We start from the raw sequence: 18,902 nt of genomic DNA, 5'->3' as shown, positions 1-18,902 counted from the left end.
GTACAATTGAAGGTCAGACCTACAAACCCTAATTTTTTTGCTTACCATTTTTGGTTGTTTTTGTAATCTAGGCTTGATTTCTCGTGTTTTGCTCAAAACCCTAGCTTTTCTGCTAATTAGTTGGTAATGAAGTTGTTAATTTCTTTTAATTTTCGTAAATTTGAAAAAAAGTTGGGTAAAAATTCGTTCTTGAATTCAAATTTGAAGGATTGTTTATGTGTTAGAATTAGTTGAATTGTTGTTGATTTATCTATTTATGTTTGAAAATTGGTAGGATGGCTCCGGGTACTGTGAAATTTTGGCATAGTGGTGTGTTTAAAAAGGTTTCGAATGGTGAGACAGTTTACGAGGGAGGTCGAGGTAGAACCTTTAATGTTGATATTGATGAGTTGTGTTGGTGGGATTTAGAAGATTTAGCTAAGAAATGTGGACATGAGAGTATTGAAGGGCTTTATTACTTGATTCCTGGGCAAAGTTTAGCAAATGGATTAAGGAAGGTGTATAAAGATGAAGAGGTTTTGAAGTTGGCTGAATTGGTGTTGAAGTATAGGTGTGTTGAGCTATATGTGTTTCATGGTGGTGAGTTACCTAACTTAAAAGACACAAACACAACAGTTAAAAATGTTGTTTTTTCATCCCCCCAAAAATTCCTGCCTTGTCATCAGCAGCTAAGAAAGATGCTGCCACCTCATTAACAGGAAAAAAAGATGCTTCCACCTCACATTTAGCCAAAAATGATGTTGCCACCTCATCAACTACCATAAAAGATGATGCCACAGCCAAAAAGAAACTGTCCCCTACCCCTGGAAACCCCACAAAACAAACCAAAACAGATCTGCTACCCAAAAAAACCAAGTCCACCCCAAAAAAATCCAGAAAAAACATCAACTCCCCCTCTCAAAAATCTGAAAATCTCAACAGCAACCCCCCCCCCTTGAAACCAATGAAAATGAATTCCTAGAAAACTATGAATGGGAGGATCCCAGACCTGAAAGTCCATTGAAATACAGAGAATTGCTCTCTGACATAAGTGATGAAGATGATGTGGATTCCAACTTTGAGGTAGAAGAAGGTGAATCAGATGGTGAGCTGAGTGACTATGTTGATAATCTGGAGCTGGAGGTAGAGAATGAGGAGTTGTTAGCTGATGAGAAACAATCTGACTCGGATGAAAGCGATGAGGAGTATGTTGTAGCTAGGGAAAGGATAAAGAGCTGTAACAACAAGCTCTTTGAAGTAGCTCAACAACTTCAAAGGGAGGCAGCTGAGGGAAAGTTAGGTTATGTTCCGTCAAAGCCTACAACAGGGGAGGGTACTAGTGCTGATGGTGGTTATGTGAGTGAGTACGAGGATAGCGAGGATGATATACACACTCCCCCTGATAGTGGTGATGAGGATTTGACTGTTGGGAGGAGGAGAAGGCGAGCTGTCTTGGTTGGTGAACACACAGATTTTTCTGTGTTCCAGTGGAAAGTGGGGCAAAGGTTTCCCAACAGGGCTGCCTTCAATGATGCAGTGGCCAAGTATGCTGTTCTACAAGGGAGAAATTTGTTCATACAAGCTAGCAACATGCGTAGGCAACAAAGGTTAGGGGTGAAGTGTGTCACTGGTTGTCCGTTCTACGTATATGCTTCTTGGGATTCTAGGAGAGCAATACTGGTTGTGAAGAGGGTAGTGAAGGAAATAATGCCCTTGGTCCAAGTATGCATTCTATGTTAAGTCTAATAAATGCGGTTCAGTATTAATTAACAAGTTAATAATTCAGTGAGATCAAGTGAGCTGAATGCCTAGCTAGAGGCCGCTTCAGTTCAAGTGGAATTAATGATATTAATCCACAGCTTACTCTTGACTGAACCCGTAGGGTCACACAAATAGTACGTAAACGGATCAAGTATTTAATGGCATTAAATACTCCATCTATGAATATTCGGAACCGACGGATCTTGGTTTCAGTGGGAGCTAAGATCGTCACAGGCAAGAAATGAATACTCCGGAAGCGATGATATTGCCGGAAACGGAAATATGGATCGTGTCGGAAATATGAATATTATCCAAGTCGTAGATGTTGCCGGAAACGGAAACATGGTACGTATCGGAAAATATTATTGGAAATGGAAATATTACCAGAATCGGAAATATTGCCGGAAACGGAAATATTGTCAGAATCGGAAATATTACCGGAATCGAAAAATAATTCCGGAAACGGAAATATTAAATATTTGTTCGAAACGGAAATTAATTCCGGAATCGGAAATATTAAATATTGTTCGTATCGGAAATAGATTCCGGAAATGGAAATTTAATCGGAAGCGTATCGTACGAATTAGCATCGGACGAGGCTTGCCGGACGAAGGCCCAGCACGAAGCCGGGGCCATCGCCCAGCAAGCATGCGCGCCACAAGCCCAGCCAAGGCAGCGCCCAGGCCTACCGCAAGGCAGGCCCAGCGCGCGCCAAGAGGCCACGGCTGCGTGGGCCGTGCTGCGCGGGCTGCTGCTCGCACGCGCATGGGCAGCCCTTGTGGCTGCCGTGTGTGTGTGAGTTTGTGCTCATGCGTGATTCCTGAATCTACAAGAGTCAGTGTATGATTAAATTTCTATTCCTAATTGGATAAATTAATTAAATAGAATTCATGTAGGATTCTAATTCCAATTAATTCGCATCCTACTAGGATTACGATTCCTTTTCCATAACTCTATAAATAAAGGCCTAGGGGTCATAATTTATACACAAGTTTCAAAGTATTCAAAAGTGAGTTTTTTGAGAGAAAATCAAACACACATCTTGCTCAAAAGTGCCGAAATTTTCTAGTACCTTAAGGGCGATTCTAGTTGGTCAATCTTAAGGCGGATCCGGACGTGCTGTGGACTATCTACGGAGGGACGACACTTGGAGTCCTAAAAGACTTGTTCTTGTTCGGTTCGGGCGCAGCTAGGGAGGGCACGCAACAAAGAGTATGCATCTAAATTATGCTATATGATTATGTGTAAATAATATGTTGTCCTGGGTTAATGGTTGTTTCCGCATGATTTATGTAATGTCATATGTATCATAACCTAACAGTGGTATCACGAGCCCCTTATTATTTTCATAATCTAAATTGCATGAACATGGTTAAATATTACAAATTTGCAAGAATTAAAAGGGGTGATTAATTTTCGTAATTGTTAATTAATTGCAAATTGCGTTTATTTAATTATATGTACGCAGTTTTTCGGCAGTTTCTTCATTACTCATCCGAATTGAGTGATTTTTGTGTCAATTCCGCATGTAAAAGGCATTCTAAAATTTTGACAAAAATAGTGTTTTTCTGCCGAACCCAGAATTCTCAAATTCGAAGCCTAACTATGACTTTTCGAAGGTTTTAGTTTTTCGAATGCAAAATTTCGTAAATTTAAGATGTTAAATTAAATATTTGCGATTCCTGTTGATAAATCTTGAATTTTTGATTGACCTACTGCATATGTTTAACAAGTTTGAATGCCTAGTCTTGTTAATTATGCAATCTAATTTGTAATTATGATTAATTTGTTGAAAATTAGAATAATTTAGAATTAATTTGATTTTCATAATTAATTGTAATTTAATTAGAAACCTATGATTAAAAACCACCATAAAAATTGTAAATTTACGATAAATTTTAAATTTTTATGACCTAGACTTGAATCCATATCAATCGGAAATCAATTGGATAATAAATTTTCGATTTTTTCGCCCTAAAATTATGAAATTAATAAGATTTATTAATTTGTCATTAATTTTAAATATAAAATTTTAAAATTTTATGCGATTCGTTCAATTAACTTGCACGCACGAAGCAATGGACGCTTCGTGTTACCCTTAAGGGGTGTTGTATAATGCGGGCATGAGACGACGAGCAAGGGAGCTCGTCGCCCGTGCGGCACGAATGCAATGAGCAAGGGCGTAGTGCACGAGCACAAGGCAGAAGCCCTGCCTTGTGTCGTGTGCCACGAGCAATGAACGAATGGGCATGGGCGAAGGGCGAGCCAAGGCAGTCGCGTGTGGGCAGCAAGCGAGCTGCGCCACAACGCGCGCTGCCTCGCACAAGTGCGCGCAGCCTCGCGCGCAGCGAGCGCAAGCTCGCGTGCCACGAGCGCTGCGCCCAGCACTGCTCGCGCGCGCAGCGCGCGATGTCGCTCGCCCAGCGAGCGATGTCGCGCCCCAGCGAGCGATGGCTCGCGCGCGCAGCGCGCGATGTCGCTCGCCCAACGAGCGATGTCGCGCCCCAGCGAGCGATGGCTCGCGCGCACAGCGAGCGAGCCAGCGCGCCCAGCGAGCGATCTCGCGCGCGCACTGCGAGCGATAGCTCGCGTGCGATGGGGCGCTGTGCGGAGGCTTGCGATAGGACAGCAGCAGCTATGCGACGAGCGCATGGGCTGCGCGCACATGGCCAGCAATGGCTGTGTGCGTACGGCCCATGGGCGTGCAACGCGTAGGGTGTTTGCGTTACGATTAGATCGTTTTGAATGTTTAATTTGAAAATTTCAGTTCACGTAATTTTAATTAATTTTAAAATTAATAATTTGAATTAATTTCTTGGATTTTAATTTTGAATATTATAATTATAATAAATGGAATTTATTCTAATTATTTTACTAAAATTAAAATCATGAATTAATTTAAATACGACTGAAATTAAATTAAATTTTTTGGATTCAATTATAAATTTATATGAGCTTTAAATTTTAATTAAATTTGTATGTTTCCGGTTAGACTAGAAATACAATTTTATGTTTAAAATTAGTAAAGCATATGAATTTATTGGTTTGAATGGGAGCGCTTTTTAGTCATAAACTCTTGATTAGGTCTACAAATCCTTAAGGTTAAAACAACTCGATTAGAATTAATAAGGACTGAATAATTGGTAGATTATTGGTGCCCTTGATTAATTGCTGCAAATGTTTACGTGATGCATAATGTGTTTTAACTAACCAGCTATGTGGGCCATTCATGATAATGAATGGGTGAATGGTATATATTGTATATGTACTGTTTTGCAGGTTATGAAGTGACTAGTATGGCCCAAATAGGATAGAAAATATGGTCTGCGTACCATTAATTTGAATGTAATTGGTCTAAAGTACCAAAGTTAATTTTCAATTCAAATATGGTCTGCGAACCATCAAATAGTTGTAATTAGTTATAGCTTATCCTATTTGAAGAAAATGGTGCCTCCCACGGAGATTTTCAAGACGGACTTTGAAGTCAAAGCTTCAAGATGAAGTCGGGCCATACTAGATCACAAATATCTTATGCATGTTTTAAGTTATTTATTGCTTTAAATATGTCTTAAAATGCATGAGATCAAAAGCTTGATTATGTTGCATGATTAAGGATTTTAGTTCACTTAAAATCTAACCAACATAGTAAGAGCCTTAAGTTCCAAACTTAAAAATTGAGTTAAAAGGTGCCATGCCAAAATATACACTTGCTTGGATATCCTTTACATCAATCTAGTAATAGTTTTCGCTCAGCGAGGTGTTACTTATTGGTCCTAAAGGGGCAAGGTACACAAATAATTGTGAGTACATGTTAGTTTTGGTGAAACTCAACGATATAAGTAAGGAGTCCTTTTATGTCGTGGCAAATTCGATAGGTTTACCTAATAAGTTCTTAGACGTACCTATCAACCAAGAATAGTTTCTAGACTATTAGCAAAAGGCTTTTGCTTACCTAAGATGTTCTAGGATTAAGTCGACAAACTGTGCTTAGTTCTTCAATGATTTTAGGATCTTGGAATCATTTTATTCACACCTGCCGGAACACATAACTTGAATAAAATGCTTAATAAACATTGAATTATGCATGTATGCTAGAATTTAAGTTTATTAAGAGAAACTGTGAATGGTTATTTATTTGTTTATTCTTTTCAATTGTAGTTTTTAATATGGCAAACAACAATTCATTCAACATTCGATCAATTCTCGAAAAGGAGAAGTTGAACGGGAAAAACTTCCTTGACTGGCAAAGGAACTTGCAAATAGTTCTTATGCAGGAAGAAAAGGAGTATGTCCTGGATGAGGCGATGCCCGAAGCTCCTGGCGACGGGGTCACTCAGGCTGCCCTCAATCGTTGGATTGATGCCAACAAGGATGTGAAATGTCTAATGCTCGCCACCATGAGTGCGGATCTGCAGAAAACGTTCATCAACTCAGATGCTTTCACAATCATCAGTGAGTTGAAGAACATGTTCCAAGATCTGGCTCGAGTCGAAAGATTCGAGACTCATAGGCAAATTCTTGAGACCAAGCTTAAGAAAGGCGAGCCCGTAAGTCCACATGTTCTCAAAATGATTGGACTCATTGAGAATATGAGTCGGCTGGATCAGCAATTTTCTCAGGAAATGGCTATAGACACCATCCTCCATTCTCTTCATAGCGGGTATGATCAGTTCAAACTGAACTACAGTATGAATAGTCTGGACAAAACGCTCACTGAGCTTCACGGTATGCTGAAGACCGCTGAAAAGACGCTCAAAAGTAATAAGCAAGATGTGCTTATGGTGCGTGGGGGCAAGTTCAAGAAATCTGGAAAGAAGAGGAATGCTAAGAAAGGTGGCAACAAGGCCAGCCCAACTAAGCAAACTGGCGCCAAATCTGCAAAGAGGAAGGTCAGTCAACCCACTTCTGAATCCGAATGCTTCTACTGCAAGAAGAAGGGGCATTGGAAGAGAGATTGCTTGAAGCTAAAGGAAGATCAGAAGAACGGAACAGTCGTTCCATCTTCAGGTATTTTCGTTATAGACTGTATACTTGCTAATTCAACTTCTTGGGTATTAGATACTGGTTGTGGCTCACACTTATGTTCCAATCCACAGGGACTAAGAAGAAGTAGAAAGTTAAGCAAGGGAGAAGTCGACCTACGAGTGGGAAATGGAGCACGGATTGCTGCATTAGCCGTAGGAACTTACTATTTGTCGTTGCCCTCCGGGCTAGTTTTGGAACTGGAAGAATGTTTCCATGTTCCAAGTCTTACTAAAAACATCATTTCAGTTTCTTGCTTAGATGCTAAGGGATTTTCCTTTATAATAAAAGACAATAGTTGTTCGTTTTATTTTAAAGAGATGTTTTATGGATCTGCTAGATTAGTCAATGGACTTTATTTATTAGATCACGACAAACAAGTATATAACATAAATACCAAAAAGGCCAAAAAGGATGATTCAGATCTCACCTATCTGTGGCATTGTCGATTAGGCCATATAAACTTGAAACGCTTAGAAAGACTTCAAAGAGAAGGAATTCTAGAACCATTTGACTTAGAGGATTATGGTAAATGCGAATCATGTTTACTTGGCAAAATGACAAAGCAACCTTTCTCTAAAGTTGGAGAAAGAGCAAATGAACTATTGGGTTTAATCCATACAGATGTATGTGGACCAATGAGTACAAATGCTAGAGGTGGTTTCAGCTACTTTATCACTTTCACTGATGACTTCAGTAGGTATGGTTATGTCTACCTAATGAAGCATAAGTCTGAATCCTTTGTCAAATTCAAGGAATTTCAGAGTGAAGTAGAGAATCAATTAGGCAAGAAGATTAAGGCACTGCGGTCTGATAGAGGCGGTGAATATCTGAGCTATGAATTTGATGACCATCTGAAAGAATGTGGAATTCTATCAGAATTGACTCCTCCTGGAACACCACAATGGAACGGTGTGTCAGAACGGAGGAACAGAACCTTGCTAGACATGGTCAGGTCAATGATGGGTCAGGCCGAACTTCCATTAGAATTTTGGGGACATGCACTAAATACAGCTGCACTCACTATAAATAGAGCTCCGTCTAAAGCTGTCGAAAAGACTCCATACGAATTATGGTTTGGAAAACCTCCAAATGTGTCTTTTCTTAAGATTTGGGGATGTGAAGTATACGTCAAACGATTAATTTCAGACAAACTTCATCCAAAATCTGACAAATGTATCCTTGTGGGCTATCCAAAGGAAACAAAGGGGTATTACTTCTACAATACATCTGAGAACAAAGTGTTTGTTGCTCGAGATGGTGTCTTTTTGGAGAAGGATCACATTTCCAAAATGACAAGTGGGAGAAAAGTAGACCTCGAAGAAATTCGAGTCGAACAACAAACTCTAGAGAATGCTCAAGATGACATTCAGGATGAAACTCAGAGATCTTTAGAAGAATCTGGTGAGAATCATGGTCAATCTAGAAATGTTACCCCGCGTAGATCGCAAAGATATAGATCTCAACCGGAGAGGTACTTAGGTATTTTGACGAACGAGAGCTATGACGTTCTATTACTTGAAAGTGATGAACCTGCGACTTACAAGCAAGCTATGACGAGCCCTAGCTCCAAGCAATGGCAAGAAGCCATGCAATCTGAATTAGACTCCATGTCTGAAAACCAAGTATGGGATTTGGTCGATTTGCCAGATGGCTACCAAGCCATTGGAAGCAAATGGGTTTTCAAACTGAAAAAGGACAAGGATGGGAAACTTGAAGTTTTCAAAGCTAGATTGGTTGCAAAAGGTTACAGGCAAGTCCACGGTGTGGATTACGATGAAACCTTTTCACCAGTTGCAATGCTAAAGTCTATTCGAATAATGTTAGCAATCGCTGCATATTACGATTACGAAATATGGCAGATGGATGTCAAAACTGCTTTCTTAAACGGCGTTTTAACAGAAACTGTGTTTATGACACAGCCTGAAGGTTTTGAGGATCCAAAGAATGCTAAAAAGGTATGCAAGCTAAAGAAGTCAATCTACGGATTGAAGCAGGCATCCAGGAGCTGGAATATACGTTTTGATGAAGCAGTCAGTGACTTTGGTTTCATCAAGAACGCAGACGAATCTTGTGTATACAAGAAGGTCAGTGGGAGCAAAATTGCTTTCCTAGTATTATATGTCGACGACATATTACTTATCGGAAATGACATTCCTATGTTGAACTCTGTCAAGATTTGGCTTGGGAAATGTTTTTCGATGAAGGATCTAGGAGAAGCACAGTACATATTGGGCATCAAGATTTACAGAGATAGATCTAAAAAGATGATTGGACTTAGTCAAAGCACTTATATCAATAAGGTGCTTGATAGGTTCAAGATGGCGGACTCCAAGCGAGGCTACCTACCCATGTCTCATGGAATGACTCTAAGCAAGACTCAGTGCCCAAAAACACTTGATGAGCGTAGACGAATGAATGGGATTCCATATGCATCATTGATTGGTTCAATAATGTATGCTATGATATGTACACGCCCGGATGTTGCGTACGCACTCAGTGCTACGAGCAGATACCAGTCAGACCCAGGAGAGGCGCATTGGACTGCTGCCAAGAACATTCTGAAGTACCTGAAAAGGCACAAAGATGACTTCCTGGTCTATGGTGGAGATGATGAATTAATTGTTAAAGGCTATACGGACGCAAGTTTCCAAACCGACAAAGATGATTTCAGATCACAGTCTGGGTTTGTCTTCTGCCTCAACGGAGGAGCAGTAAGCTGGAAAAGTGCTAAGCAAAGCACCATTGCGGATTCTACAACTGAAGCGGAGTACATTGCTGCACATGAAGCAGCAAAGGAAGCTATATGGCTAAGGAAGTTCATAGGAGAACTTGGTGTAGTCCCCTCCATTAAAGGACCAATAGCCCTGTATTGTGATAATAACGGAGCTATTGCACAGGCAAAAGAGCCTAGACACCACCAGAGAGTCAAGCATGTACTTCGTAGATTTCACCTTCTACGAGAGTTCGTTGAAAGAAAAGAAGTCGAGATAAGCAAAATTGGAACTGATGACAACATATCAGATCCATTAACTAAACCTCTGCCGCAAGCGAAGCACAACTCGCACACTGCAGCTATGGGAATCAAGCATATTGGAGAATGGCTTTGATGTCTCTGTTTAATGTTTTAAAGTTTTAGAGTTTAAATCTTTGTAAAACATTATTGGTTAATCATTCACAATAAATGAAAGAAATTCATTTTTCCATTTAATTTGTGGTTTATTAAATGATGAGTCCCTTCAATTTGACGATATATTCAAGATAGACTGTCAGGACCAGTCCTGTGACTAAGAAATGTCTATCAAGTGAACTTGAATGTCAAAGGTTGAAAATGGTCCCTAATCGGAGTTTTCTATAAAATTGGACGCATAGAAAACGTTAGACGATTAGAATGCAAGATGACTAGTAGTTCTGTTTCTTGAACTATGTGGACATGGCAATGTCATAATCATTTGCATAGATACTTACTTTGGGAAGACTAGTATCGGACAAGACCTATGAAACTTTACTGTAAGAGATGAAAGTCTGTCATAAGTAAATTTCATTAAATTATTAGACACTAAATCCTCAATACCTGAGTGATTTGAGATTACTTGTTTGAGAACTGGTTGCTTTGACGTTGACCAACCGTCGCACCGTAAAAGGAGGCTATAAAGGCAACGCTCAGGTAATCACCTATCAAACGAAGTCTAATCTCAAGATCGCAAGATTGGGATTGTCCTCCCATAAATCGGGATGAGATGCTTAAAAGTTGTACAAGGCCACTCGGAGAGCTAGAAACTGTGAAATGCATGGCCGTGCTCGGATGAATCATAGGCTATGATTATCTGTTTATTTGATCAGTTGAACTCTGAAACCGAGAAACACCTCTGGACATAATAAGGATGACAACTCTTACCTTATGTTCAAGAGCAAGCATCGAGCGACAAAGGAATTAGGAAATGCACACTTGTCCCTAAGGACAAGTGGGAGACTGAAGGAAATAATGCCCTTGGTCCAAGTATGCATTCTATGTTAAGTCTAATAAATGCGGTTCAGTATTAATTAACAAGTTAATAATTCAGTGAGATCAAGTGAGCTGAATGCCTAGCTAGAGGCCGCTTCAGTTCAAGTGGAATTAATGATATTAATCCACAGCTTACTCTTGACTGAACCCGTAGGGTCACACAAATAGTACGTAAACGGATCAAGTATTTAATGGCATTAAATACTCCATCTATGAATATTCGGAACCGACGGATCTTGGTTTCAGTGGGAGCTAAGATCGTCACAGGCAAGAAATGAATACTCCGGAAGCGATGATATTGCCGGAAACGGAAATATGGATCGTGTCGGAAATATGAATATTATCCAAGTCGTAGATGTTGCCGGAAACGGAAACATGGTACGTATCGGAAAATATTATTGGAAATGGAAATATTACCAGAATCGGAAATATTGCCGGAAACGGAAATATTGTCAGAATCGGAAATATTACCGGAATCGAAAAATAATTCCGGAAACGGAAATATTAAATATTTGTTCGAAACGGAAATTAATTCCGGAATCGGAAATATTAAATATTGTTCGTATCGGAAATAGATTCCGGAAATGGAAATTTAATCGGAAGCGTATCGTACGAATTAGCATCGGACGAGGCTTGCCGGACGAAGGCCCAGCACGAAGCCGGGGCCATCGCCCAGCAAGCATGCGCGCCACAAGCCCAGCCAAGGCAGCGCCCAGGCCTACCGCAAGGCAGGCCCAGCGCGCGCCAAGAGGCCACGGCTGCGTGGGCCGTGCTGCGCGGGCTGCTGCTCGCACGCGCATGGGCAGCCCTTGTGGCTGCCGTGTGTGTGTGAGTTTGTGCTCATGCGTGATTCCTGAATCTACAAGAGTCAGTGTATGATTAAATTTCTATTCCTAATTGGATAAATTAATTAAATAGAATTCATGTAGGATTCTAATTCCAATTAATTCGCATCCTACTAGGATTACGATTCCTTTTCCATAACTCTATAAATAAAGGCCTAGGGGTCATAATTTATACACAAGTTTCAAAGTATTCAAAAGTGAGTTTTTTGAGAGAAAATCAAACACACATCTTGCTCAAAAGTGCCGAAATTTTCTAGTACCTTAAGGGCGATTCTAGTTGGTCAATCTTAAGGCGGATCCGGACGTGCTGTGGACTATCTACGGAGGGACGACACTTGGAGTCCTAAAAGACTTGTTCTTGTTCGGTTCGGGCGCAGCTAGGGAGGGCACGCAACAAAGAGTATGCATCTAAATTATGCTATATGATTATGTGTAAATAATATGTTGTCCTGGGTTAATGGTTGTTTCCGCATGATTTATGTAATGTCATATGTATCATAACCTAACAGGTAGATGGTGAGCATAGCTGTCACAGAAATATGAAAAGAAATCGGCAGTTGAAGACGACTTGGGTGGCAAAACAATTTCTCGAGGTGTTCAAGGCTAGACCCCATTGGCCAGCTAGTGAAATTATGGAGACTATAAGAAGGGCATTCAAGATTGTTGTGAAAAAGGAGTTTGCATATAAGGTGAAGTATGCCGCGCACAAGCTGTTACATGGGTCGATGCACGAGCATTACAAGAAAGTTGGGGGGTATGTGGAAGCACTAAAAAGTAAGAGCCCTGGTACCATGGTGGAGGTAGTGACTGATGTCAGTAAACAGGCATTCCCTCCTGTTTTCCAGAGGTTTTATACCTGTTTTGAGGGATTGCAGAAGGGTTGGAAGTTGGGTTGCAGGAAGGTGATAGCTGTCGATGCTTGTTTCCTGAAAACCTTCCTGGGTGGGCAGTTGATGAGTGCTATAGGGAGGGATGGGAATGACCAGATGTACCCTATTGCTTGGGCAGTAGTAGAGGGTGAGAATAACTTGTCTTGGCAGTGGTTTTTTCTCCTACTTCAGAGGTCCCTCGATCTTGGCGAAGGAGAGGGAATTGCCATCATTTCAGATGAGCATCAGGTTTGTTTTCTACATCTTAACAAGTTGTATGTATTTACATATGTTTGTTGTATGTGTGTGTAGCTAGGTTGTGTATTTTATGTTAACTTTGACTCATACTAACCCAAGTTGGCCTAACATGACCTAAGTTGACCCAATATGACTTAATATTACCTAAATTGAAACAAATGGCCTAATATTACCTAAATTGAAACGATCGTGCTCATGTTGGCCAAATGTGACTTAAATTGACTTAAATGGCCTAATATTACCTTAGTTTACCTAAATTGACCTTACTTGATATAGTTTGACCCAAAATGACCCAAGTTGACCCAAATTGACCTTACTTGATATATTTTGACCCAAATTGGCCTTAGTTTACCCAAAATGACCCAAGTTGACCCAAATTGACCTTACTTGATATATTTTGACCCAAATTGGCCTTAGTTTACCTAAAATGACCCAAGTTGACCCAAATTGACCTTACTTGATATATTTTGACCCAAATTGGCCTTAGTTTACCTAAATTGACCCAAAATGACCCAAGTTGACCTAAATTGACCCAAAATGATATATTTTGACCCAAATGTACCTTAGTTTACCTAAATGACCCAAGTTGACCCAAATTGACCTTACTTGATGTATTTTGACCAAAATTGGCCTAATATGACTTAGATTGACTTAAATGGCCTAATATTACCTAAATTGAAACGATCGTGCTCAAGTTGGCCTAATGTGACTTCAATTGACTTAAGTTGACCCAAATTGGCATAAGTTGGACCAAAATGAGGTAATTAGGACTAATTTAACCTTACTTGACCCAAATTGAGGTAATGTGACTTCAATTGACCTAAGTTTGACCTAGTTGACCAGAGATAACTACAGTTGACCTAAATTCAACTAATGTTGATCATAACTAACCTAAGTTCACAAGATTTAGGCCTAAGTACTACATTTGACCTAAATTCTCTTTAGTTGATCATAACTGACCTAAGTTCACATGATTTGAACCATGTAATATGGCTCGGGTACGTGTCAAAGTATCCGACTCGAATCTGGATACATGATGCATTGTTGAATCTCTGAACATGTGTTCTGTTTTTTTAATACCTGGTGCGTTGTTTTCTGTTTTGAATCCCTGATTCTGTAAATATTATCCTAATATGTGGTTGTTTTTGTTGCTTCAAAGGCTATATTAAATGCAGTGGCATTAGTTCTACCAAAAGCAGAGCATCGACATTGTGCAAGGCATATTTTTGCTCATTGGCACAAGTCTTACAGAGGTGATGAGATGAAGCTCCTGTTCTGGAAGATTGCCAAAGCCTACAACCTTGCTGACTATAATGATGTCATGGACGAACTAACTCAGTTAAATGAGGATGCTGCCACTGCTTTTAAGGGGTACAGACCAGAGGTATTCTGTGGAGCTTTCCTCGATACATCAATGAAGACCGATGCAATAACCTCCAACATAGCAGAAACATTCAACGGCTATATTATTCAAGCCAGAACCAAACATTTGATCTTCATGTTAGAAGATATCAGAAACAATTTGATGCAAAGGTTGGTGGTGAAAAGACAGCAAATGGAAAAGTCCACATCTATCCTATGCCCAAGAATCCAATAGAAGCTGGAAAAGGAGAAGGACAAGGCTGCCAACTGCGATGTCATACCCTCGACAGACACGTTGTTCAATGTGAACTACTATCTCGATCAGTTGGTGGTGGACTTGGAAGCAAGGACATGTACATGCAGAAAGTGGGACATGCTAGGAATCCCATGTTGTCATGCCATTGCATGCATCTTTTTCCAAAACAAAGAAGCCGAGGAGTTTGTTGATCAATGCTACAGGAGACAGGAATACTTAACTGCATACGCAGGTACATGCCTTGTTTCATTGTGTGTAATTGTAGGTGTATGCTCTGAAAGTTATGTGTGCGTAACATTCTTCCCGTTTGTGTGTTTGTGTATGTGTACAGGTTCAATACCTCCTATTGATGGAGAAAGGTATTGGCCAAGGATGGAATACCACTTGGATCCCCCTCCCATCAAAATAGGGCCTGGCAGACCAAGGACAAAAAGGGTGAAGGACCCTTTTGAGAACCCGAAGAAACCTGGTCACCTGTCAAGGACTGGAATTGAAATGACTTGCAGCATATGTCAAGTCAAAGGCCATAACAAACGAAGGTGTCCTAACAGGGACACAACTGGTGTTGCAGAACCAGCCCCAAAAAGGCCTAGGGGTAGACCAAGACATGATGGTCAACCCCCTCACGCTCGTGCTCCGTCTGTCACTGCTCCATCTACTGCTGCTGCCTCTACAGTAGCAGCACCTACACCAAACGTATCCACCTCGCAAGTTTCTTCTTCCCGAATCACTCGATCGACTAATAATCAACAACACTCTTCTACATGTCAACCGAGCCAACTTGGTAGAGGTGGGAGGATGATTCTATCTGGTAGGGGTTCAAGAGGTGGGAGAGGTGGAACAACTGGAAGAGGTGGAAGAGGTGGAACAATTGGAACAACCGGACGAGGTGGAACAACTGGAAGAGGAAGGGGAAATAGTGGAGGGAGGATACCAAATAAGGTAAGTCTATCCTATTGTTTTGCTTTTTGGTTTTATAAATTTTAGTGGAAAGTTTGGTGTGACTCCTCTGATGATAGGTTCCTGTTGGTGTTGGAATGTTTGTTGCTTCAGACGGGACTGCAATGACAAGTGCAAGCAGGGGGAGAGGGAGGCCTAAAAAACAGGTACAACTCTTGTACATAGTTGCATTACTGAGTACTGATGTTGTGTAGTAGTTGAAATCACAAGTGGACTTCATGTTATGTATGCTTACTGATGTTGTCAAACTTGGTGACACAGACGACAAGCAATATTGGAACGCAGTCGAGCCAAGTCTCGAGTGGACATAAACCAACACAGTAGCATCCTTGAACCAAGCTTACAGTAGCAGCAGCAAGCTTACAGTAGCAGCAGCAAGCAACTCCAGAAGCCAACTCCAGTAGCGTCATTTCATGTTTTTGTGTAGTTCAGAACAAGCAATGGCTACTTATAAGTCAACTCTGCCTACTTAAAAGTCAACTGTGGGACTTTTTGGGGTAGTTAAAAGTCAACTGTGGGATTTTTTTGGGTAGTTAAAAGTCAACTGTGGTAGTATTTTGTGTAGTTAACTGTGGCCTTCATGTTAGCAGATTTTGCAAACAACCAAGTCATATGCCATCTTTTGTGTAGTTCAGAACATGATATGGAAAATTTGTGACTTTAATTCATGCGTATTTCACAACTTACACTAGTATCATCTTCAATTTATGCAAATTATTTTAGTGGACCTATGTTGGTGCAACTAACATCCACTTATGTTCATCTAAAGTGAAATTGCACATTTTTTCATATCTTATGCTCCTATCAAACTTTGATATTAGCATTGTCGTTTCAAGTCCACTCTCGTTCGTTTCAAGTCAACTCTTGCTCGTTCGTTTCAAGTCAACTCTTGCTCGTTCATTTCAAGTCAACTCTTGCTCGCTCGTTAAAAGTCAACTCTTGCTCGTTCGTTTAAAGTCAACTAATTGTCATAAAATTAGTTATATAAGTACGACTACGCAAATGTGTCAAAATAACTCACACTTTAAAGTCAACAACCGAACCTTGATAATTTTATTCATGGTAACATTGTCATCTACTTCAACCAAAATACAACAAGGGAAAATATCAACTTATTGTCATCTACTTCAACCAAAATACAACAAGGGCAAAAATCACCCATGATAAATACAGAGCCATTGTACAATTCCTTTCGTTCCTTGAACTCTTCATCAACTCAATACGCATTTCGCAAAGTTCGTTCTTCATTTCATGTGCATCTTCCTCTAGATTTTCCTTTTTAATCTGCAATTTCCTTATCTTTTCCTCCAGCAACTTTTTCTCATACTCCATCTCAGCTATAGTCGTATTAGCTTCCAAAACATGAACTTGAAGGTTGTCAACTGCATTGCTATCAGGAAGAATCCACCTGAAAAATTCACACTTCGTATCCTACGATACGATTACAACAACCAAAATAATCGACCAAACCATCAGAATTTTATCAACAAAACCCAAATCAATCAAACCCACAACAAATCAATTAAACACAAATTCACCCCACAAAAATCAATTATACCCAAATTCGTTATAAAAATTGTACCTTAATTACCCTAATTACACCTAATTGCAAAGTTCATAGACTTACTCACCCTCTACCCTAAATTCGTCAATTTTAGGGGAAACAAAATTGAGGAGATTCAGAGACCTTACCGGCCATAAAGGACAGCCATGAAACTTCATTCCAACATTAGGGCCGCGCTTAACAGTACGCACAACAGCTACATTTCCGCACTCACATATCAACGACGGTACAATTCCTCCCTTTGAATTTGATGAAGAACCAGATCCCACAGAAAATATGTTTAACCCAGCCATTGTAGTGGGCGAACTCTTTTTTCCAAATCCCAAAATTACAGAACAATTGAGAAAAATGGTGGAGGAGAGAATTTGAAGATGCAAAAATGGTGGAGAAATGAACCAGAGGAGCGCGAAAAAATGAGAAGGAAAGAGAAAGAGAAACCTGTTAAAAAGATAAACAAAAAAAAAAATTATTAATTTTGCAACGGATATATGCCACGTAGGACATTTTACCGGATAAATCCGGTTTTTGACCTGCTAGGTTCAATAAAAGTCAATGGGTACTTAAGGTGGGATTAATAAATAATATGTTGTAGGTGGGATTAATTAAAGAAAACCGGGCCAAAGGTGGGATTATTTTTAACAAATTTTCCAATATGAAAACCACAAAAAGTAGTTTTCGGTTTTTTGTTGCCAATTTTATGTTTATTTTTAGTTCATGATTCAAATTAAATTGTATGACTTACTAAACCCAAAAACTAAAAATTGAAAACTGACAGTCACCAAACCAGCCCTTAACTAATTGATGAATCAATAGTTGTATAAGGTATTTTAGGAGCATTTAGGTTGTATTTCTAGACATTCGTCTCATTTTAGTTGCATTTAGGATCACATTTGCATAATTGTAGTTATTATGCTCGATTACGCTCCGTTTGTGTATTTCATAGTACTAGTTGTTGGCCCGTGCGCTAGCGCGCACGGTCCCCCAAGATATTAAAATCTGTTATGTAAATAGGTTTATGCAAAATATTGGTGGAAAAAACTTTATGGCAAATGCAAAACATATTGTTAATGATCTGACTTAGACCTGGAAATAATACGCATACAAATGATACTTAGGCCTCGTTATCATCAATGAGGGTTAATGAAAAAACTCATAATTGGGGAGTCGGAAGTACAAGATAGAAAAAACGTCAATTTGAAGGTTTTTGGGCGTTAATTACATTGTTTTAGATAATGACCATTTTTAAACATATAATGAACATTTTAAACCGTACAAATGAAACATACAATGACCCTTTGTTATAAGCATTCCATCAGGAACAACTCGGCATATTCAGACCGCAAAAGGCTACAACATGCAAATAAACAAATATGTAAGCAACCAATAAAAGCATGCAAGTAAAATGTACAATACAAAAAGTAGCAGTAAAAGGAGCAAGGGAAAATACCGAAAATGAATATGTTCAAGACCAAGCAGATTCAGACAACAATCACTAAAATCGAAGACAACCTTCTTCATCTAGCCACCAGAGACCAACACCAATCTGTACAACACCTATTATCAGCCATAATGCTACACCTGAAAACACAGTAGAGCTAGCCTATCCAGAACCGTAATACAAACAGGCGGAATAGTATACATAGACTACTATCGTACTCGTTCACCTGATATAAGGCTTATGCATAATAGTATCATACAGTTGGAGAAACTAAATTTATTTGCACTGACAAGTCTTCAATTGCACTGTATATGTATTTACATAAATATTTACCAGAAAATCCAAGTAAAATTCGCTCTTTGGCATAAAAAAAACACCCACTGTCGCCTATTCCTGATTGACTCTACAGACTTGATTCTAAACTACACTAAACAAGCACACAGTTCTTGGTAAACCATTCCAGACACAAAAAGGTAGCAAAATCGAGAATCAAAAGGAAGGACCCCACGATTCCGAGAACCGAACAGCTGTTGCTGCTTTTGAGTAATGTGTTGCTCGATGAAAGCAGCCTGCTCCTGAGAC

At 39.8% G+C, this 18,902-nt stretch overlaps 1 protein-coding gene across 1 annotated transcript; it reads left to right on the top strand.

Moving 5' to 3' along the window:
- The first annotated feature begins 275 nt into the window (after positions 1-275).
- Positions 276-14,337, top strand: LOC130465481 (uncharacterized). The gene is made up of 4 exons (XM_056834254.1): positions 276-579; positions 962-1,671; positions 12,123-12,731; positions 13,900-14,337. Exons 1-4 carry the CDS (start codon positions 276-278, stop codon positions 14,335-14,337), a joined length of 2,061 nt encoding a protein of 686 aa, XP_056690232.1.
- The last annotated feature ends 4,565 nt before the right edge of the window (positions 14,338-18,902 follow it).

Source organism: Spinacia oleracea, chromosome 1 (assembly GCF_020520425.1).
Source record: "Spinacia oleracea cultivar Varoflay chromosome 1, BTI_SOV_V1, whole genome shotgun sequence".
NCBI classification, from domain to species: domain Eukaryota; kingdom Viridiplantae; phylum Streptophyta; class Magnoliopsida; order Caryophyllales; family Amaranthaceae; genus Spinacia; species Spinacia oleracea.
Note: the sequence above shows the minus strand (reverse complement) of the source record. Positions and strands in the feature narration are given on the sequence as shown.